This window comes from Tigriopus californicus, chromosome 6 (genome assembly GCF_007210705.1).
Source record: "Tigriopus californicus strain San Diego chromosome 6, Tcal_SD_v2.1, whole genome shotgun sequence".
NCBI classification, from domain to species: domain Eukaryota; kingdom Metazoa; phylum Arthropoda; class Copepoda; order Harpacticoida; family Harpacticidae; genus Tigriopus; species Tigriopus californicus.
Window position 1 is genome coordinate 7,174,462 of NC_081445.1, and position 24,014 is coordinate 7,198,475.

Here is a 24,014-nt window from a genome sequence, read left to right on the forward strand (position 1 = left end):
TACGCAATGTCCCATTTTCATAATCACGCAGCTAAAGTAGGAAAATCCGACTCGAAAAATCTGTTTGACTGCCCTCTTGTCATAACGCCTTCGTCTGTGAAAGGTTCTGTGATTGTTCAAAATGTCACTTCCGATTTTTTTGCCTTCGATAAAGCTTTAAAGACATTTTAGTGCTGTTAAATGTCTTTAATGTATGAAAACTTTAACTCCCTTGTTTACCTTTGTCTCATAATGGGGTGCACAATAAGTTTGCTGATCTATGAATTTCAGATAACAAAACTTTTTACGCCTACCTGTACCGATCCTGCTTAATTAAATATTGAGAAAAAAACCAGATCTTGTTCAAAATCTTTTTACTTTAACATTATCTTAACGTACTTATGTAATAACGGGTAAGGAACTGAATAATTTTTGTGGGTCGTGAACCCTCTTGCAGTCCAATCTTAGAAATGAGATTGGATTGAGAAAGCGTGGGGTATTGACGAGATCGGCGAAGGGTTTTTTGAAGGATTCCATAAACATGGTCTTCTCCTGTAGAGGATAGTCATTGGATTTCACCACGTTTCTGATCTCGCGCATAGCTGCATCAACCTTGTCACATTCGGCCAGGAAAGATGCCGTTTTTCCTGTCATTTCCTGTAAAGAAAACATTCTTATAATTTTTTTGTTGAATTTATTATTTATTCAAGTTGAAAGTTCTGTTGCAAAGGAATCGTTTACATTTCCTTTCCTCGTTTGACTGATAAAACTGAACATTCCAAGTAACATTCGACTTGACCAGCGTCTTCTTGTATCGAGGAAGTTGTTGAAACAGAGGCAATTACAGAAAGAAAAACAATAAGGCCTTAGCGTAAAATATCGCCAGAGAAGTCCGTCTTGTGGTAAACCATTTGGCTATGGCTAAAAAACTTCTAGCCAACTAGACATGTGGTCCAACTCTACTTTGTAGTCGGGATTTGGATGCACTCGACATTTTATTATTGAGCGTTTTGGAGATGGAAACCAACCTCTCAATCTGAATTGTCTTTAGGCTATCATCAGAGCTAGAGGTGGCACATCAAATAGAAATGGTCTCCTCTTGTACTCAAGTCCATGCTGCCCAACCATATAACGTTCAATGGCAAGTTCAATAATAGTAATATTTTTGGATATTAGATATTAAAAATCGACTTTTGACAATAACCGACATAATGGAAAGTTTGGTGAGCATATCCAGTTGAAAGTTGGCAAAAAATTTCAAACATATGGTTGGATATATCGCACGTTTAAGTCCAGTGATAGTATCACGATGCTAACTCTGTACAAGTCGATTGTTCAGCCTCGTCCATTTGGGCTTCGATGAGTTCAGCAGGCTTGCATAAGCTCGAGCAGGTCCAAAGATGTTTTACAAGGAACATTGAGGATATGAGAGAGCTCTCGTATTGGGAGAGGTTAGAAAGGTTGGGATTGTACAGTGTTCAGAGAAGGTACGAAAGGTATCTGATACTGTACGTTTTCAAAAGCATTCATGAGCTTTGTCCCAACCTAGGACTTAGGGTCAATTGTAGTGACCGTAGAGGCTTAAAGTGCGTTTTGAGAGCACCTTCAATCCCTCGAGAATCCAGGCTAGTTCGAACAATGAAGTCCAACTCTCCTCTTTCTCGAGCTCCTTCATTGTTCTATTTGCTGCCTTCAAATATTCGTAAGGAGTATGTGGGCGTTGAACCGGTAGCAGGATTTAAGTCAGACTTGACTAAAATGCCTGATCAACCCTATCCTCAAGGGCTAGCTAGATGTGACAACTCTAATTCATTGGTCGATCAAATAACATATGAAAATAAAACTTAAGTAAAATGAAAAAGTTTTTCGTCTTGAACTGCTAGGAATTCCATTCCCAGTAGGGGTAAGGAAGTCCGCAAAAAAATTGAACGCCTTTGCATAAGGTGTCATATTCCAAACTGAGGTAAAGCATCTTATTTACATAGTACCATTCAATTCTCCTGCTTTCCTCATTGTAGAACGTTACATTATTCCACGCACTAGGTACTCACAAAATTGTTTCCATCCTTGTCTTTTGCCGACTGCACATTGACCACTCCAACCTTCTCTCCCGTTTCGGAACGTTTTCCCGCTGTATTGGAATGTTCCTCGCTCAAAGAGTCGACTTCATCCACGGGATGGATGTTTTCACAAGAAGCGCCGTTCACGTCCATTATTGCCAAAATGTGAATGTGCTTGCAGATATTGCTATGGACAAGGAACAAACATAACTCAAAAGCAAAAAGTGACAACAAATTTTGATGGTCCGTACCTGTAGGCGTATCGGGGGCAAGTACATATATATTCATGTGCACATAGTGCGTCTTTGGGGCAACGCTCACATCGGACCAAGCACAAAGCAGCATTACAAGAGAATCTATTCTTTGCATGGTGTAAGAGAGGCATTGTTCTGATGTGGATCTCTGAAGGACGACTTGGACGCAATTTCAATCAATCCGCTCGATAATATAATGGTCGTGCTCGGATTCACTTGGGTGGCACTGGTTGAAATCGCTCATCAATTTTGATAAGCCAACACCCCTTATCCCCTCCTTGGACATGATGTATTTCCGAATAAATCCCTTTTTTACTTGCTTTAACGCAAGGCAAAAGCGGGCAATGTTCAAATTCGGCTTGAAGACACCCTTGATGGTCCGGTGATAACGTTCTACGTGAAGGTTTTGTGGAGGAGCACCGAGCGTAGCTGGTCTGGCCCAGGCGTTTAAGGGGGCTTGACGTCCGTCTGGACCATAGTTCGTAATGAAATAAGTCCATGCCGCACTTTCATCAGAAGCTTCCTGAAATAGTTCATTGTCTGAGAAAATTTGAACGGGAATTGTATCAATAAACTTGCCTATTTTGATTGAATATTCAAAAGTTTTTGGTTAAACAGGGTAAGTTCAGCCACTTGTCTAAGGCTTTTGATGTCTTTAAACATATCGGCGTTTCGAATTTTTCTGGCCCAGTTTTTCTCCAAATGCCAGTGGCATACACTCCATACCACATGTTGTGAACGACCTCCCGCCAAAAATTGATGAAGGTGTGGCTTGTGTCGCTAATTAGGGCCCTTACTTTTCCACAAGCCTCTGGAGCAATGGATTTCAGAACTGTCAAAGCCGCCGAAAGAACGATTTGGTTTTCGTTCTCAACCAGAGCCTGAAACACTGGGCTCCCCTCCCCACGATCTAAAAACAATATGGACAATACGGACAATACGGAGTTATGTTTCTTAACCAAAGGTGGGAAGGATTGAGGGGTAACAAAAAAGTTTCCACATTTTTTTTCTTGAGGATGCTGGGTATACAGTAACTAAAAATGCAATTAATTATTTGCGTATTTAATGCAGCAATCCTTGGACCAATCCGAATTCCCGGATTGCCTAAAAACTGCATACATCAGCCCACTTTTTAACATGCAGTCAATAAATGAATGGGCCATGATATTCGCAGAAGTTCGTTCAAGAGGGAGCTTTTCTTTTAAGGTATATACTTACCAAACACCAAGATGGAGATCAAAACATATTTAGCCGCATTGGTGCCATGAGTGCCGTCAATCGATATAATTGTAGGATGATCATGGAATCTTTGAATCATGTCAGGGTGGCATAAGTTAGCAGGAAATATCCCGACGTTTCAATTACTTTGTCCGCAATGTCCTTTGACATTGAAGACATGTCAAATTTCCTCCCATAATTAAAACCATGGAAGGATGGATCGACCAATAAGGAGGAGACGTTTCTCACTTCGGAGGCCTTCCCGTCATGGCCTATATATGGATTGGGCATTTGTTCTTCTTCTTTCAATGGAAGGTGGCCAAGTTGGATGGCGTTAGTTTGCCGTCCAATGATCTGCTTGATGAATGAATGATTGTGAATGATAAAAAATGCCCATACTTCTTTGTTACCTATTTTTTCCGACATGTGTTCATCTTGCGATTCTTGCGATGAGCTCGCACTGCAATTCGAGACCCAAAGATTGTCCGACTTTGTCCACAATGGAATGTGGTTCTCGAAGCATCCGACTGATCCAAGGCATCCAAGTGATCCGATCTCGTGCTGAGCACTCTGGGCTCTTCAAGGAGATGATCACAGCTATCGTCTGGCTGAATCACAATGGGATTGCTCATGATGCCGATTGGACCGTCGTTCTCGTGCGTGGATGGAGTGGGTGGACCTCGACCGAGATTCTAATCCACTTGAATTGTCCTTCCAAAAATTATAGGAAGTGACATTTTGAATAATCACGGAACCTTTCACAATCGAAGGCGTTCTGAAAACAGCTTAGATTGATTAAGAAAGGATCATCATTTCTCCTTCAAAATGAGGCTAATTTTGTAAAATATTGAAACCATTACCAAAGAGTTCATTTTTGTATTATATTATTTCAAAACCTTTGACGTCAAAAGCCCTCGAAGTTATCTCCTGACTTGGGTCCCCCCCAATTAATACCCTAAACCGTGCAAGTTTCTAGATCAAGGTTGGTTCCTCTGGGTGCTCTATATCAGCTATCTCTCAGGGTGAAGAGATCTGGGCTAAAATGCAATATCTTTTTATTGGTTCTTATGTGCCTATGTACTGGGGTTATCGTTGCATTGTCTGGAAAGATTGAGCATTTGTCAAAAACGCAAGCAGGAGCAATATGAGAAGTAGAGAACAACTACTTTTTAACAATAAGCCAAGAAGATTGGGATAATGCAGTATTTATAGGAGGTAGAAAAGTATCTTTTACAAAGCATCTTCAAAAATATCCATGCGCTTTTTCCTCAACCAGGTGTTAGAATCAATTGCACTGAATGTCAAGATTTAGACCTTCCAGCCCTCCAAAAAATCAAAATTAATTTAAGAATTAATTTCTTTTCCTCCGAGCTCATTAAGATTAATTTCTTTTCCTCCGAGCCCTGTGTAGTGATTTCCGTTTACTAGCTAAGAGATGGTAGACCTAACAGATATTTACTACTTATAAAGCGTGCAAACCTTAATATCAGGAAAGAACTTACAGCGTGTTGTTGGTTTGGATAATCTTATTCAATTGACATCGGAAAAGGAAATTGTATTTCAGCTGACACGAGATAGAATATTCATAATGCAACCGGTCGACATTGGACTGGTTGTTCAGACTTCTTCCCGGGTTCCGACTCCGTCCTCCAATAGGACCAGACATCAAGATTGCGACACCCTGCTTCGAACAATGAAGTCCACTTTTATTCTTTCTCGGGCTCCGTCATTATTAAATTGGTTTCCCTCTAATATTCGTAGGGAATACGCTGGCCTTGTTGATCCGGTTGCATCTTTCAAGTCAGACTTGGATAAATTTATAGACAGCATTCCAAATCAACCCTACATTCAAGGACTAGCTCGGTCTGCCAACTCAAATTCGTTGGTAGACCAAATGTCATATAAAGATTAAAAGGTAATAAATAGACGAATAATAACTTAGCATTTTAATAGTACTGGAGATTGTTACATTCCCAGTAACGGTTAGAAAAGTCCGTCAAATGCAAACCCAAGAAAACATGTTTTGAAGAGCTCTGCTGAGCTGATTAGATATAACTATATTGCGGCAAAATTATTGTTTTTACGTCGAGCAGAGATTGCAGAAGTTTGACGGTTTGAATACATTTGCCAAAGAGATGAGCCGAGGCCCGTTTTTATAGCTCGGACGCAAGTGCAACAATGATCACCTTTATTGAATCGATGCGCTCCTAGGTTCTTCAATGATAGTCCTGATAAATAACCTTACAATGTACATGCTTAAGTTGTGCAACTAAAAATAGAGTTCATACCGATGAATATAAAAACTTCCAGTTCTTTTAAAATTGGAAGTTAAGTTTGGTTGAGGTTTGGTTGCGATGCAATTGGCCGACTTGATTAATTTTTAACCAAAGATTTGTAGCTGATCGGTGGGGAGCCAATAATCAGCCCCAATGATAGGTTTTCTATTATGGAGGATTCCATTGATGGCCTCTGTCAAGAGTATGGACAATTTTTATGGGGAGGTAACTGTAAGTTTAATGTCAAGTAAAATAAGCCATGGTGGGTGGCAAGCAACCGGGACTGAATCCGAACACCCTTACGCCAATGCAAGTCTCTTTGAGAAGGGAAAAAAATACAAACATTTTCCGCCATTCTACGGAGTCAAATTATTAAAAAGATGCCCGGGCAACTTGCACTATGAATAAATTGAATTTGTCGTTTTTTTCTAATTGGCAGGCTTGTTGAAGCAAATAGTAATGTGGCGCTCGATCTAGGTGATTCATTGTTCATTGTCACCTCCACTCAAACCTCCCATGAGGATGTATAAAGAGTTTTGGATCATTTTACAAGGGAAGAAACGATTTGAAGGGAATGTCAAAGATAGAGAATCTATGATGGATGACTGAAATGAGATATATCTCAAAGGGGGAGGAAATGAGGAGAATGAGAGGGTAAAAAACTGTAAGGGGAAAGATGGTTGACATGAGATCTGCACTATATCGCATAACTGCGATATCTGGACTTAAACGTCTGGTACATCCAACCACACATTTGAAAAGCTTTAGCCGCCTTTAACTGGATACGCTCATCGGACTTTTACCACCTAGTTACATTTATCCCACACAAACATTACCAATCAGCAAGTTTGATTATCTTCTGATTGATAAGTTTTTATTAAAGTGAGTACGTGAATGTCTCAGACTGGTTGAGGGGTCTTTTTTTTAAAAAGATCGAAAATTAAACGACTGCAATTTGACTCACTACTTTTCCCAAAAAGTGGATTGCAGAACTTAATTTACATAAGTATGCGGGGCATGTTAATTCTAATTTGCATATCTTTGAAACAACTAGGAGTTTATACAGCTTGAAAAATCTGCTTTGATAACTCTTATTGAAAGATTGGTTTTCTCCTTTTGGTACTGAGCACTTCATAGTAGGTTCGGACGGTCAAGGCAACTTGAGGTCCAATTCTTGATGCTTCTGGTTTTAGGCATTCACTTTTGGGGTGCTAAAGAGAGTTCTAAAAAGTTATTTCAGGACCAGGATGTGACAATGAATTCTTCAGAGCTTGCCACCAAATTGATTTATGTTCTGCATCTGTTATCATTTCGCCAGCTCCTTTTGTCCAAATTTCATTCATTTTGGAGAGTGCCAAACTTGTTCCTTGTTGGTTGTGGGATCAGGCTGGTCCCGAGGCAGGACAAGGGCCTGTCTGGATGGCGGCATGTTGAGATGTAACCGATAGCTCTGTGTACGGATGAGGTAGGGCAGGGGCGCGCCTTGCCGGGGGCTGTTAGAGGCCATTATAGGGCAAAACCAAATTTGCGTAAGGGAAAACCCCAAAATATGCATCAAGATATGTATGGAAACACAAAATAGGCAAGATATGTATGACAACACAAAATAGGCAATATATACCAATAACCCAGTATTATGCCATGAAATGAATAACGCATATTTTGGCCATCTCCAATTATAACTATCTATGAAGTCAAAATTCCATAACTCTTATGCAGGTTTCTAAAAAAAGAATTTCCTCAAGACTTTTTTGAAAGTGCTTACTTACAGTGGAAAAATTTACACATTAAATAATAACAAAATTTCTTCAACAACTAAAGATATTGTGATTATTTAGTAATTTTATTTATACCAAGAGTCTTAAACATTTGGAAGGAAGTTTGCTCCAGTTTAGTAATCTCTGAATGTGTTCCGAAAGGTGGTACACGGACAAAAATTCCAAAAAATGTGCCAATGTGACGTTTGTTGACGGATCGCTTTTTCCAACCCCAATCCAAATCAGCCATGGAATGATAACCATACAACCGGTCCTGAGTAAGGGGACTCCTTCGGACTGCAGGCCTGAATGGCCGATATGCATAGGAAGGGAACGATCTTAGAGGTCCCGTGGATGCTTGAGCAATCGGTCCAAAATGGGCTGGTTCTTGATCCAGGTCGCCGCGCTTCTTCCATCCCCAATCCGAATCAGCCATAGGGGCATACCCATATGCAGGTGAAATCTAATTGTCATAGCCTCGTCTGTATTTGTCCTCCAAATGATTCATTAGACTTGAATTAGCGCCCTCAACGTCAAAATGTGGAGACGATTTAGATGCTAAGCTATGCTATCTATACTTGGCATGTACCCATTAACCATTTAGATGATTTAGATTTGAGAAAAAGCAACTGTAATGAGCAATGCTATTCCAATTTTTGTCGTGGAATGGTTAAAGTATTGAGGATTTTCATTTTGGCCAAAGTCACTGGAACTGTATGCAATCAGCTTCTGCCATTTAGAAACGACTAATGCCGTGAGATATGGTTGTTCGTTTTATAGAGAGAAAAAAGTTCGCATTTATTTTTCATTAAAGGAGAGGTAGGTCACGGCATGTTCAAATTCAAAACCAACAAGAAGTTCGCTTGTAAATCAGGCTAAAAAGTCTTGAGGACGTTTACTCTATGTCAAATTGATCAAAATGCAGGACTATCTCGCGTATGGCTTGAAACAAGTCCTTTTCAAATTGTTTTAGCCAAACATCCTCTGGATTTTCTACCTATTTTTGAGCGTCCACTCCCAATTGACATATTTTTTGCACCATCTGCATCGGTGCATCCCCAGAGATGCTCAAATTCTCCGTTAAAGTAATGACCTGTCCGTCCAATGACTCTTTGCGGCTAATCTCTTCTTCTAACTTTGCAATCATTTCAGCCAATTTCTTGTCTTTCTCTGTCGCTCGACGATGTTCCTCCTCGACGATGTCCTTCTCTCGCTTTAGCTCGTGCAACCTTCGGACGTCTGCGTTCGTGTTCCACCCTTTTCCAAAATTCTGAAAAGATGGGGCAAAGTTCAAAACATGATCAAGACAACTGCAAGATTGATTATAACGGACCAGTCATAACTTGAAAAGACTTGCGGTGCGCACCCAACTGCCTTGGATAAAGACATTCTGGTTGTGCATCCCTTCTACAAATATTGACTGTGAACAAGCTTCCCGCCAAATCGGCCCGCTCTTGGTCAAAGCAACTCTAAGGCACTTTTCGAGAAAAAAAAGAAACGCAAATCTCTTCAATGAAAGGCAGGTCATGCTTATACTATTTACTTGAAAAGTGGTTCGTTTCAAAGTCCGGTTGTCAAAAGCTGATGTGCCCAAGAGCAGGCCGAAAATGCGAATTTTATGTAAACCCAAAACTTCAATTGAAAAGACATCGTTGTAGGGTTCAAATGACGTCATGTAAACCTACAAATCTACGAATAGTTTTTGAATTTTTTGTTTCCATTAGCAATCCACATATCTGGAAGTCCGTGATCCATATTATCGGCACCAGTATTTGCGCATCAAATTGAAATGCATGCCTTTACAAAAATGGCTTTTTTCGGCTAAAAAGGAATTTTTAAAGCATGTTTATAATGACTGATTCTGTGACAAGTTATCATATTGCAATGCTGCATGAACCATTCTTATCGGTTGCAAGGGCCTGGGGGCGCCTAGCCCGCAGCGCAACCCAAAATTAGAACACTGATTCTTATGTACGAGGTTTAGATTCTCCGTGTAACTTTTCCAGCTGGCCGTACGTCGCCTCCCCTTTTCTCGCCGGTACGGAAGATGCCCGCCCGCACTAGACTATTGCCATGTTTCCGATATCTCTATCCGAAGATTGATACAATTGTAGGCTATTGTAGGCCAATCAGTTTTTCAAAACATGTGCCCGAACAGCTCAGGTCATTTTTGTGTAAGTTATTTCGTCAAATCCTTATGAGACTGACGATTAAAGGCTTTTGGTGATTGATTACCGATTGAGATTCCATGGTGGCTGGATGGGTACGGGTAGGTACGGGTACGAACTGAAGAGAAATTCCTGAGTGCGGCTTCTCAGTGGCCTCTTGACACTTCTAATATATACAACAGTCAACACGGCATGACCTCAACACGGACTTTTCGAGTTCGATTTGGTACTTTAGTTGCGTGATTATAAATTTGTCGCATTTCGTTGAACGGATGCATCTTGGCCATCCTCAATTCCATGAATCATCCATCAAGGGGCTTTTTTCTTACCCCCGCCGTACATGTGTCCCGATTTAGATGGGGTTGAATACATGGGAATAGTTTGAGGGTAAAGAGAATGAAACTATGTCAGACCAGTATTTGAATGGACGAAACCAGCCAAGTTTGAATCTCTGATTGTAAAATTTGGCCGGCATCACCTACTATCTGTGTGAATTAATTTGAATGAACTTTTTCTCACTTCACAATTGTTGAATAGTGTAATAGCGCATCAAAAACTATCAACCATCACTACATGAGCCAACATGACTAAAGACCCCCCTCTTAGGAATGAGGTGAACAAATCCCTTTCTGGAAGCCCACCAGGTGGTTTTGGATGTCTGCTATGTGTAGATGTATAAAACTGAATATGCCATCTTCAACTTTCAGCACAATGATTGCCCATGACTAAGGTGGGGCGTCATTAAAAATGTCACAGGGGTTGTAAAAGACTAACAATTCATTGGCTTCATGTCTTCAACTTGTTTTTGTGTCTTAAATCGGATCACGTTCATAGCTACCCACATCCTAACCGGGTGGATACTTAAAAAGAAGCCTCATTTGTTCATAGTTATGATCAAGATTGCTTTAAAGGTACGCAATGCCACATTTTCATAATCACGCAACTAAAGTAAGTAAATCCGACTCGAAAACTCCGTTTGACTGCCTTCTAGTATTCTGGATTGATTGATCAACAAAGGATCATCATTTCTCCTTCGCTTCATTTAAGTTGTTGTATCATTTGAACCATTCCTAAAAACAACAATTACTGATTGCCGTAAGTCCATTGCTGTTCTTCGAGAAGATGACTCGCCACGGTCGGAATGCGACCAATTCCGCGGTTTACAGCTACCACGAGCGTCACAAGGATGCACGCTCTTCGGGCTACGGCACGGATCATATGCGGCTCTCCAAAGACGCCGTGAAGAAATTCGACTGCTGCTCTCTCACGCTTCAACCGTGCCGCACGCCCGTGGTCACGCCGCAAGGCTGGCTGTACGACAAGGAAGTCATCCTCCAGTACATCGTGGACAAACGCATGGAGTATCAAAAGAAGCTCCGGGCCTTCCAGGCCGAATCCCAAAAGGATTTCCAGGCCCTTTTTCAATCGGCCCAAGACCAAAAGAACCTGGAACGATCCAAGTTTGAGCACCAACAAACCTCCATCAAGAGCCCTTCAACCGGGTCCACACCCTCCTCCTCTTCTTCGGCTTCATCTTCTTCCGGCGTGGCTAAGCCCGTGATGCCGTCATTTTGGTTGCCCAGTCGCACCCCCGACTCAACCGGAAAGCCGAGAACCGATGGCGACCAGCCCAATAAGCGCCCGGACAAGACCGTGCTCTGTCCGTGCTCGGGTCGACCTTTGAAGGTCAGGGACTTGATCGCCGTTAAGTTCCGCGAGTCCAAACCCGAGGCGGATGCGCCCGCCTCGGAGAAAGCCTTCAATGGGTATCAATGTGCGGTCACGGGCGACGTCTTGCGGGATTCGGTTCGATGTTTTGTGCTCAAGCCCACGGGCGATGTCGTGACGGCCGAGTGTGTGGACAATATCATACGCAAAGATATGACTCACCCACTGACGGGTCAAGTTTTGGTCGAAAGTGACTTGATTGAGCTCCAACGGGGGGGTACGGGTTTTGCCGCTGCCAATGATAAACTGAAAGCCGCCAAATATCGTCCTAGTTTGGCTACGGCTTGAAAGTAGGATGGATCCAAAACTTGGCGAGCGAAAAAACACAGGTTTAATAATCTGTTACGGCCAGCCAGTTTGTCAATCACCTGGATTGATGATTTGTCAACCCATCTAATTCGATAGTATCAGCCACCGCAATGTCAAAATGTCGTCCATGAAATGAATATAAGAAACGTTAGGAGGAAAAACACTGTTTAGGGTAATGGGGCCACGTACAATTGACACAGAAATTTCAGTTTTTTTGTAGTTGGGGATAATGACACTCATGTTCAGAATCTTTAGTTGGGAATGCTTGGGTCACAGTGGTAAACCACGCCCGGTCAGCGAAGTTAGCCATCCCTCGTCTGTGCAGATATCCGATGGGCTGTTTTCGACTTATTTTTCGTGTGTTAGAATTTTCCATTTTTTACAATAGACTTTTTGAAACCTTTGAAACGTTTTTGTCCCAATATTGAGATTTGTATCTTGTTTGTTTGTATTGAAAAGTGCCCCAGTGACCTCCCAAAATTTCTGCTGACATCATCGTGCAGTTGCTACTTCAATGTCCTGATACATTTTTACATAATTTCGTTTAAAAAGCCATCTTAGTATGCTCTTAAAACCTATCGAAAACGATCTAGTGACAAGATTCTGATCAACAATGAAATGTTAAAAAGTGACTATTTTATCGTCCTAATCTAAGTTTCTTATCTATGAATACATAATGATGAAGGCCGATTTGTACACAGTACATATTTCTCAAAGTCCATGGTAGGATTGACGATAAGATAATAACGATTAGACATCAGTTGTTGAAACATCAATATTGAATGGGTATTAGCAATGGACGTGTTCATTGGTCCGGCAGTGGCCTCGGATGCTCAAGACATCGTGGATTATGCCAATGAAACGGGTGGTGAAACCGACTTCTATAGCTTTGGAGCCGATGGATATCCAATGACGGTCGTGGAACAAGTGAAAGAGATCCAGGACTTGGAGCGAACGAAGAGCATTATCTTAGTTGGGCGAGACTCAAACACAATGAAGATGGTGTGTTGGGGAACTTGTCATTGTCAAGGTATTTTGATTCATAAGGATGATTGAATACTCAAACTGAAGACAAGCTGAAGAAATGGGAGGGCTTGTCTCTCACAAGGTTGTCCAAAAAGTGTGCTATATTCAGGTTGCATTTTTGTTGAAAATACTTTTGGATTCGAAACGTCGTCTAATGACCAAGAAGAGTAATGACCAGCCTTGCAATCCTGCACATTGGTTCTTAAAACATGAAATGACATTACAATAATTGCCTCTGTCTTGGACCGTAATTTGGTAATTGGTTCTCAGTTGTGAGGCCACGTTTCAATTCCTATAAAAAAATTAGTTCTGATATACGTGCTCTACAACGAAGCGGGAATATCCCTCCATTGGGACACCCATCATTCAGATGGCAGGCCGAGCGAGAGAGCTGCCATCTGACTTTGTAACAAAAAAACAAACAAACATACGTGCTCTTTAGATTAATCCATTCGTTAAAGAGCGAATTATTAACAAAGAGTTCCGGTCATTCAGCCCATCATAGGAAACTAAATTTCCCATAGATCGGAGCTTAGCCACGAAAATTCCTATGGCGATCGTTTAAAACTGAGGTCATAATGTGGAAAAGTGTATAAAGCTTTAACTACTCCAAGGAAGATAAAAATGAATCTATTGTGGCAAATTTTGGTTGCTCCCTTTTTCATTGCATTTGTGTGCAGTTTTTGTGCCAAAATATTCGGCTATATTGGTTTGAGCAAAGTTGGGCCTGCAAAGGACAACATATTCAAAGCATATTAGTCGAATAACAATGAATATCACAACTACCTTCATTGAAGCTGACCACAAACATCAAATGATCAACTTTTTAATTTTGCAAAATCTATGGCATTTCTTGGTGGAAATTGAAACATGCTGATATTTACTGGATTTGATGGAAGTATAACCAAAAAGGATACAAGCTTTGGTAGTAACTAAACTTTGAAATTTGTAAACTTAAAAGTATCCTCGGTCAGCACTCGGTGACGTTAATGTCACAAATGATCCCAAGGGTGAAATGTGTCAGACAATCTGAAGCGAGACATGCTTACCTTGGTCTTTTATTTACTTATTTTATTTAACAATTTCAGGCTTAAGATCCTCCCATGTCTATGACCTTGGCATCTCGGTTCGAAAGTCACATTGGAGTCGAGGAATTGGGTCCTTGATGATGAATATGCTTATTGAGACCTGCCGTCTGAAGGGCGTTAAGAAAATCAGCCTGACTGTGACTGCCGATAACTCCAAAGCCATTGGTTTATACGAAAGAAAGGGCTTTGTCTTCGAAGGTCGGCGGGTGCGCCACTCACGCATTGGTGACGAATTCAAGGATATCATAGACATGGCATTATTTCTAGAATAGTTGCTTGTGCAAAAACAAGAGAATGATTCTTGACCAAGGTTTTAACCAAAATTGTAATTTACGGGGTGTTCAGAACATTACGTCATCAAGAGGGAAGAAGGGTGGTAACGGGCTATGGAATGAAGTGCATTAGTAGCCGCACCATCTTCGATTGGAAAACGGTGAACAGTGTGGTTCTCTGTTGCATGGGAAATAGTGATGAGCATGTGGGAAAACGATAAATGAATACATACTTGATCGGGGTATTGACTGAAATAGTTAGAGAGCACCAATCATCCTATCCGAGAGAAATGTCCAAGATTGGTATTGGTCCAACCAGCAGCGCTCAATGCATCAACCAGCAATTGACATACAAGAAGTCTTGCATCAACTTGCGGCGGATGTGGAATCGACAAGTGGCGGGTATGGCATCGACCGGCAATATACGTATATTGCTCTGCTCAATGGCGGTTATCACTCTGGTCAGGGCTACGTTGCAAGTTGGTGGGTGGTGGGAGTGTGAAATATTGAAATATGACTGCCTTGGATATTGTCTGATGAGTTGATGACTGGAAAAAGTATAAAATGATTAGAAAATAACTCATCTTGAAAGCTAATAACAAAAATCGTTAGTGTACTTCAGATAGTGTCAATTGGCAAATTCAAAGATGTTTGATTACAATTATTGCTGAATTACTGTAAGCAATCCCAATGCAACGATTTTGTTTCATTTACTTTTTTTTTTTTTCAAAATGTGTTTATACAAATACTTAATCATAAATACATACATACATCGCAGACATGAGAGAAATCTCATATTCTCTGTTGAGAGAATATCTCAAAAGAGTACAAAAGTCAGGACAGTCAGTATTTTAAGCAGGTGCAAAAGGTATCTGATATTGAACTTTTTTCAAAAACATTCATGAGCTTCGTTCCAACTTGGTTTTTAGAGTCAGTTATAGAGCCTTCAAACGCTTATTGTGTGTACTGGGAAACATTCAAGGACGAGAACGCCTTTGCAGGTCCTCAAGAATCCAGGTTAGATGGACTAATGAGTATTTCTGGGGCTCTCTCACGAGAGCCATCGGTAAAATATAATAGACTTCAATTCTAGTTCATTAATCTTGAGGTTGTAATCGGAGTAGAATAGTCTTAGTTTTTAGGCCCAAGTTCAAACCAAATTCCCACTGTTGGTGCGGTGAAAAATTTGGCTTCCTGGCTTTTTATCTTGCAAGTCCATCGGTGGCACATTTTTCCCCTTTGTAAGACTTAAAACGTGTAGAAATAAATGATCGGAATGGAAAAGCCCCTCCTTTTAATCGGAAACTTTCCTATTACTGTTAGGCTTTCTTCCAACATAATGAGCCGTTATCGATTGACGCGCCCCAACTACAAAACAGGGGTTTCGTAGAGTTTTGCCTCAAAAAAATGAACAGCTTTTTTATATTCATTCACTAAAGATACAAAACCAGCCTTAAACCTGTCAAGCAACCTTTGGACCTATGATATTACATTAGAAACTGTTTTGATTATGTAATATAATGATAGACGACATACCATGTAGCTTTTGTGTCAAACCATTGTTCAAGCATCCCAATTCGAGAAGCTATAGTTAATCGTGTACGCTACAAACCCGAATAAATTATTGCAACCCCTAACCGAAACAAAGCTACAACCACGTAAAGGTACAAAATGTAATCAGAGACACTTGTACTCAATATTTAGCGGGGATTATTATTGATTTTTTAGATTGTGATTTTACCATTACCCTAAATGATTTGAAAGAAGAACGCATGGTGTGTTTGTCATACCAATTTTAAAAAAAAACACATTTTTTTGAACAACCCTTTGGATTTTTTCCGAATTTTCGGAAAATATGCCTAATGGCTCAAAGCAAAGGCAATAAAAACCAATCTGGTAAATGCTGAAAAAAACATGTCAACGTATGTTAGGGAATATTGTCGCTAAACGTGATTGCTTCAGGTTGTGCGCGTGTTGGTTTTTGCCCAATCCTGGGTTTCATTACCTTACAATTTCAGAAACAGGGAAACAAAGTGCATTCAAAGTGCATTGAAATTGTTCGACATTGGATCAGTGGTAAAAGAAATTTGCATACCATGACGGTTTTTCACTTTTTGTTTGATTTTCGTTATTGATCTGACAGGCATTTAATATTGTAATTCTTCGCTCTTTGAAAGCACTTTGAGAGTTTGAAAAACTGTCCCTCCTGATAGGCTTTTCCAACCGCTTCGGCGAATCATAACAACAACTCCCCAAATTTACTTGGCATGGAACAGAACTTTGGATGGTCCAATAAAGGGAGTTTCTAAATACATTCTACGTATTTGTAGTCCAATCAGCTAAAAAATATTCTTCCAGATTCAAACCAACAACATGAGTTGCAGCAACAGTAAGTCGAAAGGTATGTTTGCTGGCTCATTCTGGAGTTAGAGCACGGCTGGGAAACTGTGTGCCACAAGAAGGTATATTGTGTATCCAAAACTTGATTATTTTCTCTCACTTGGAATGGGTCACAAGTTTGCCTATTTAAAGCTATTGATTAAAATCTTGACTGCTGCTGTACACTAATACCATAAGCCCTTTTATTTTGGCCAACCTAGAATTCTTACCAACGAATGTTGGAGGAATGTGAGTAAGTGTTGAATGAGATACGATTGCAAATCAAAATGAAACTTAGGTGGAAAATGCTCGAGATTGTTTGCGTCTAAAACGGTTATTTTGCAATTCATATCACAGCAATCTAGTGAAGTCGTCAGTTATGGGCCTGGGTCGCAAAAGCACAGGCATTCTAAAATTTCCCAATCGAAAATTAAGATTCTTCTTCGAAACTGCGATAGTTTTGACTAAAAAAGACCCACGGAAAGGCCTTATACATAAATGTGTGTAAGATTGCGCAATATTCACATTGATATTTGGCGAGCATGTCCAGTTTTCATCTAATGCTCTTAAAAAAATGTCTTAACACTAACTTTCTTACTTTCATTTTGATTTTTCTAACAATCTGTATACAAATATATGCATGCAATGCAGAGAGAGACAAATGTGTGCATAATGGTCATTTGAAGGGCTTGAAACGAGATATCTAACAAATCTTTAAGAAGAGAAAGGAAAAACGAATGAAATGTCGAAACTATCGACCCAAGGAATGATCTTAGTCTCATTTTCAACTGAAGTTGAACTCAAACTATTCTTTTAGTAACTTTGCAGTTGGTCGTCCTCGTTTAAAATGTAACCGTAATCGTAAAATTCCGTCGTTAGTTATTAACTGTTTTTGCGATGAATTACTAATTTTGAATGTATGTTCAGTGGCGTAGCTGGTGAGCTAGAAAAATGATTGGTCCAGTTTTCTTGTATCATCAAAGCTTTTGCAGGTGGAGTTTTTTGTTTTTAACTTTACGCTAATGTAATTTAAAAAAAGGACATTGTAAAGTAGTCACAAAGCCTTATGATATTGATGCCTCAAGGCACCACATGATTTGTATTATTCCAAGAAAATTAAAAACAGCAAGATTCGTGATATTGTTAGAGTACCTCAGAGTATCTGCCTGAAATCACGAATGACTGCAATTGTGTTATTCTGAGAAAACAGTAGGCCATGCGATTTATTATTTTCAGGCTCCAAATGAGAATCAGAATCCGCTAAATTCTGTACATTATCATCAGGAACCACTAAAAACCGCGGCCATATGAAGTAACCCATTGTTTTACAATAGAGAAACTTGATGAAGGTTAAGCTGAAACGCGATTGATCAAAAATGAAGCCAAGAAGTACTGTATATCTCTTCAAGAGAGCAAATTACTTCTTTGCAATCTGGCCTCGCCAACTTAAGAGGGTTTCTTGCTCCACCATTTGGATTTCGAATAAGCTTCTTATGATGTGTCATGAACGAAAAAGAGTGATGTTGCCATGGATGTTGTCAAGCGAAATGCTTCAACATAATTTTCTTAGAAGAGCAATGTTAGGAAATTGTTTGGGATAGTGAGGCTCAAGCGCTCAGAATGTAACCATTTGCAGTGTGACGAAAGAATATTATGGTCATCGAATACAATTGAAATTGATAAAATGTGATAAAGGATGGGTGGGTTTCTGAGCGCTCTTATGTTGGTTCGATTTGTCTTTTTCTTTTGCGAACTGTTACCTGTTTTTGGTTTGGTTTCAGGCACTTGGTTCATAGGATATACAGTATCTGGATGTCGCACAACAAACGGATGACCTTTTCTAAATAGCCAACAGAAAGGGTTATAGGAGCGTTCAAAGTTCGACGATTTGAACATACTGAACTACTGGGAGTCCCTTTCCAAAAATGACCATGTCCAGTTTACAAGTCGATTTGAATGAACTGAAAGCTGTTCGCAATCGTAATCCAACATGCCGGGTGGTGGGCTTACAGCCTACGCAAGTCGCTCACGGGAATTGGTAGATACTATACGAACGAACATTTACAGACGGGTAAATTAGACCGGCATTCTTTGTTATGCAAACGAGGGGTGAAGTGGCTTTGGTCAAAGTTGGACAATTGTGTCCAGCCGCTTGCTTGCTTGCTTGCTTACCCCTTTTCCCACGTTGCTCAAAACGATAAAGGAGCCAAATAACCGTTGGGTCCTTTTGGACGAATATTGAATGTTTGCGCTTCTTCTTTCAGAGTATAACATCCCGATAGAAGGCTAAGTTTTGTATTATCTGTTCCCGAGGTGAACATCGGAAACAGTTTTTAAGACTCGAGAGGATTGTTTCATTTGATAGGTTCGCACCGACTGCACATAAGTGCATCAGTTATACTAGCATGTCATAGAGCGAGGAGGAGCAGTGATGCATTTCTTTTCATGCATTGCGTTTCTTCCCTCCGACGTTTAAAACCTTTGCATAAACCTTAGCTTGTTCAAGTGACCTGAGAAGAAGTAGGTTTTGCAATGGATGTACTGGTTTCATCCATCAGCCACACTCGATCCATTATTTTTCCCTCCCTTCCCTTTTCATTCGACTCTCCTACCCCAATACTCCATAGCAGCAGATCACTGGACTTTTAGTACTGGTAGGTGCACTCAGTTCCCTCCTCCCTTCCCTCCTTCTCCCTCTCTCCTTCTCCCTCCCTCCCTCCCTCCCTCCCCTCTCCCCGTCTCTTTTTCGTTCCCTCCTACCATCCATCCATATGGAAAACTTGGAGAAGGGCTGCTAACTAGCCAACCACCGCACCACCACCACCACCAGCAAGAACATGAGTTCTACTCCCCAGTCAGCGGCCTCCAACTTCTCAAATCTCTGGGCCTACCCAGGATACAATTAACGGTGTGCACAATTTTTTGTGCGCCTTGTTCGCAGATTGCCGCTCGTTCGTTCGTTCTTTGGCCCGTCTGCAACAAGTATCACCACCACTACGTACACTCACTACTACCATGTACTATATACTCGTATGTATTAGTGAAGGTACACTGACACAGACCTACCAACCACCACGGTTATGGTGACTCTCTTTGGTCATCCCTGCATTAGCTTGGAATTGGGAAGGAAGACGGAAGGACGGACTGACGGAATTGTGCAATGTGCATCGCCTTTCTGCCCTCATCCATGGCCCCGAACTCGAACTTGTGCAAAACCGTCATCGTCTTCGTCATCATCATGATCATCGTCGTTGTTGAAGCAGCGGTGATACTTGTCGCACAAGAATGGTAGTAGCATGCCACCATATAAACAGCATACCTTCAGTGCTATGCATCATGCTCTCCTCAGGGCGACTTGGTGAAGTCCTTCGTTTTCTTGCCCCCTCCGTGGATGCACTTATTTTGTTGCTTTGTTGCTCCACGATCGGATCGTCGACGATGGGGATGATGAGATTGAGCCTTGACGGACTAGCTAGCTAGCTGACTAGCTGGCTGATCGTTTGACGGGTTTGAACTTGGACTCCATCGGAGGGCGAGTTTGCTTCCTCCATACGATACGAACTTGGGGAGAGTAGAGCCGACCACTCGATCCGAACGACGTACCACGTACGTACATGTAAACCACTTCTTATGGATGATGGCTTGCACCCCGACCGACGGAGGACCGGCACAAGAACCAGAAGACGACGAAGAAGAAGAAGAAGACGAAGAAGAAGAAGGCTCTGGGCATTACGAAAGATTTCAAAAGTGCATCATTCTTAGGTGCAGGGGTGGTGTACGGTTTAAAGCTGAACATCCCGCCATCCAGCCATGCTACTCGAGCACCCAGGGTTTCAGGCCATAGGATTTTTACACCTTTCCATGGTTGCTGGTCAGGGACCGCATTGGAATCGATCCACGGTTGTTCCACCCCAGCCAGGATAGTTGATGGTTCTCGCCAGGTTTAGATGTGGTGCTCACTGGAACACTGGAACGCATGATGGTCGGTCTTGGAAGGCAATTCTTATATGATGTGTTCCTTAAAAGAGCTGTTATGGTGCAGGGTAGCTTTACGTACTAGTTGGATGACGATTCAATCCAGTGCAGCCGGAGCAGATTGGTCTTGCCATTGGTTGTGAATATACGCCAGACACGAAAAGAAATGCATAAACCCAACAAGCGAGTATCGTCTGTTCCTTCCTCACAACAGCACCTTTGGAATGAACGCAAGATTTTCTTGATTTTGACGAATGCATTTAGTCACAAAAGAGATTTGAACGAAGTTGACCAGAAACTGTGATTTATCTACGAAATACTCCTCGTTCCTCTTTTCTGGATACGATTGAACGTGAAACGAAAAGACCAACATGGCCTTCTAGTGCAGTCTAAAGGACCAACACTGAGTGCTTTCTAATTCCAATGAAGTTAAGTTTCTCCAATGGATTATCCGCAATACCACAATTATCATCCAAGCATGGGATACCAAGGCCCCTCTTATCAATACAATGGAACAGCCAATCATTTGAAGGTAAGATCTAATATTGAGGTGGCTTTCACGGTGGTTTTTAATTCGACTGTATTCGGAATTGTACTCGATAATGCCAGACCTAAAATGACCCAATGGATGATAAAAAACGCAATCTTATCAAATGTATGCCTTGTCAGCGTGCATGGTTGTGAGAAGCATATGTTATCGGCCTGAAAAGACCTGAAAAGATAATACAAAATGATTTTATGCAATGCATTAATAACCATGATCGAGGAGCATTTAACATGAAACCAATAAAATGCAGTGCTTATAACCTCCACAGTTTGTGTATATTGGTCGACTTGAGTAGATTTCAGATGGTTTTCAAGTGTTCTATACCGCATTTTGGGACTAGTTTGCATATGAATGAACAGAAATGTTTTAAAAGATGAATTTGCAAAACAAAGTGACAGCTCTTACTAAGCAATATTCTATATATGAGGATGGAACTTGGAAATAATTGAAAGGCTTTCGACTCACTGGAATGTCTTTTTTGTTATCAAACGTTGAGGACTAGATACAGATATTGAAGATGAACTCTCAAAACCCTAAATCTGATTAAAGGGACCACTCGGTGGGTTAAATCAAGGTTCAAAACCCAGTGAACCAAAGAGTTGTCAAAATAGTGCAATGTTCTAAAACTTTTGCAGCCAGAATTACTTTCAATGGAGAAGTAGTGGGCTCGAGATATCTTACTTGGAACCGCCTGGTGATGATTGAGTTTGAAAAATACATGCTTAACCCAATTATGCATTTCATATTTCACATAAATCTTGTCTAAGAACAGATGTAAATGCATCGATATGATTATGATAATGATGATGCTAAATTTAGCATCCTTGTTTAAAAATCGTAGAAATCTCGCCGAGGTCGGGTCAAGAGTTGATTGGAAAAGGTTTAACGTATCATTTGTTTTAGACCGTAAGGAAGAGGGTCATAATGAATAAGGATCTAAAGTGCAACAATTGGATGCCCAAAAGTATCGGATACATTTCCCAAGTTTCGGAAGTCTTTACTGATTGAGAGTTTGTTAAGAATTAAGCCAATTTTGTGCACCCTGTGCAAAGAAACACAAATCGGATTTTCCTGATTTGATTTGTGCCGTTACAAGGAAAACCTTCCATGTGAAGCTTGTGCAAAAATATTCACATCATTCGTAAAAAGTAAGGTTGACATTTAACAAACCTCTTAGGGTTTCCAAAGCAAGAAGCCTCAAATGAAATCCGAAAAATCCCGTGTCTGTAACATGAGAGAGAGAGAGGAACAATTGAAGGGTCTGATGGTAACACATCAGTTTCAATACTATACGTACATTTGAAAATTTAGTCGGGCCTTTGTTCCGCCCCTTATGCTTCTGTAATGAAATAAATCTGGAAAGACGGAGAGCGAAGGCTCAATAGAACCTAAATTTGATGTAATAGAATGCGTTAATGACATTACATTGTGAGGGTATGTGGCATAGTGGTTAGGTAGTTTTGTCCATTCCCATGTGAGAGGTCTCTCCCCGACATTTCAGAAGAAAATTTTCATACGCTAATACTGGAGATAGTGAACCAATCTACAGGAGGCCAAGATCAATCTCAAAAGGTAAAAGAAGATGAATACTGCACCTCATTTAAATAGATGCATAAATTCATGGGATCTCCGTGAACACGAAATTCCGTTGTTCGAAAGTGGGGATCCCGACACTTTATCGCACCTAATAGCTTTAAATTTCAGTGTTAACGACAATGTGCGGAATTGATGTTTTCATAACGAATGCATAACGTTACTTATTGGACATATCAATACAAATCAATACTAATTTTGATATCACAATTCCTTCATAATATTGCCTCACTCATGTCACTCGTCCAACTTCCTAGGTGAAACAATTCAGCTATTCCTGAATGAAAAATTGCATCTGAAACGAAAGGAAGTTGTCAAAATTATATGTACATTCCCGTAGCATGCCTTTACAAGGTTTTCATCCTCCGAAACAAAACCAAATAGCTAACAGCTTGTTCGTATTCCAAACATCCTTGTCAAGTTTTTTAAATAAATCACAAGCAACCTCAAACTCTTCCTCTTAGGTTTTAAGGGGGAAACTTCAAATAACAGATCAAATTAAGGAAAAAAATTGCCAGATAGACGAAAACATTGAGGGTCTGAATCACTAAAATCCAAAATTGGTTATACATTTCAGAGGTATTTGGACATGACCAAACTTTGGGGTAAGATGTACGGTTTTGAACGTCCAAAGGAGTCTTCGAATCCTAGTTATCTTTGGCTGATCCATCGATTAGTTGCTTGTTCCGCTGTTAAGTATTTTTATCAAGAAATTAACTTCTTGCCAATGAAAATTTCAATAGAATGCAAGTTCTTTCAAAAGGACCAATCTAGAGTGACGTGAAAGTCTTGACCTTAAATATTTAGGTAATGGGATTTTTATGGGATGCAAAAACGAGATTGAATCTCGGTCATTTCATCCCTCTTTAAATCGCAAAAGGTGAGTGAAATAAGCGGCATCGGCAAACTTTCACTCTACACAATTCTCTAAGGAATTGTTTAATCGTAATTCGCGAGAAAGGCTGACAGTCATGATAATCCCTATTTGGTATTACAGATCAAGAAACAAACTTTAGCCCACATGCTTTTGTCTATACAAGAAAAGAGAGAAATTGTGCGAATTCTACTACACCAAGCATGGTTCGAAAAATTCAACCATTGAACTCAATTCACACAGAACGTCCTCGCATTTTCATTTCAGTTGTGACAGGGGTCATTCTTTTCACATTCAAGCTTTTCAATTCATGCCAATGTTGTACGAGTATGTACGATGCAACCCCAAATTGCAACCAAAAGGGTCAAAAGCGGACGCTACTTGACACTCATTGACCACGCTATGGACGCCGCATGTCCAACCATCTGCATCCATAATCCCTCGTTATTGACCCAATCTGTTGGTTGGTGCGTTTCCACATATTTGAATTCAGTTGCTTGGAAACTGGAAT

At 40.6% G+C, this 24,014-nt stretch overlaps 3 protein-coding genes and 1 long non-coding RNA gene across 4 annotated transcripts; 2 read left to right on the plus strand and 2 right to left on the minus strand.

The window, feature by feature from the left end:
- Positions 1–418: 418 nt before the first annotated feature.
- On the minus strand, positions 419–4,212 carry LOC131881913 (uncharacterized; the record flags this gene model as incomplete). The annotated part of the gene is given in 4 exon segments (XM_059228912.1): positions 419–636; positions 2,031–2,226; positions 2,291–3,203; positions 3,512–4,212. Coding segments are annotated over 3 exon segments (548 nt in total), but the record flags the coding sequence as incomplete, so codon positions are not given.
- Positions 4,213–8,316: 4,104 nt separating this feature from the next.
- Positions 8,317–10,195, minus strand: LOC131881917 (uncharacterized). The gene is made up of 2 exons (XR_009373417.1): positions 9,780–10,195; positions 8,317–8,814 (listed from the first exon to the last, which is right to left on the minus strand). It is a non-coding gene; the product is annotated as an uncharacterized LOC131881917 (long non-coding RNA).
- A 486-nt stretch (positions 10,196–10,681) lies between these two features.
- LOC131882159 (nitric oxide synthase-interacting protein-like) lies at positions 10,682–14,168 on the plus strand. The gene is made up of 2 exons (XM_059229222.1): positions 10,682–12,779; positions 13,864–14,168. Exon 1 carries the CDS (start codon positions 10,835–10,837, stop codon positions 11,726–11,728), a length of 894 nt encoding a protein of 297 aa, XP_059085205.1. The 5' UTR covers positions 10,682–10,834; the 3' UTR covers positions 11,729–12,779; positions 13,864–14,168.
- On the plus strand, positions 12,545–14,135 carry LOC131882476 (uncharacterized). Its single transcript, XM_059229623.1, has 2 exons — positions 12,545–12,779; positions 13,864–14,135. The coding sequence occupies exons 1-2, from the start codon at positions 12,545–12,547 to the stop codon at positions 14,133–14,135; spliced, it is 507 nt and encodes a 168-aa protein (XP_059085606.1).
- Positions 14,169–24,014: the final 9,846 nt, after the last annotated feature.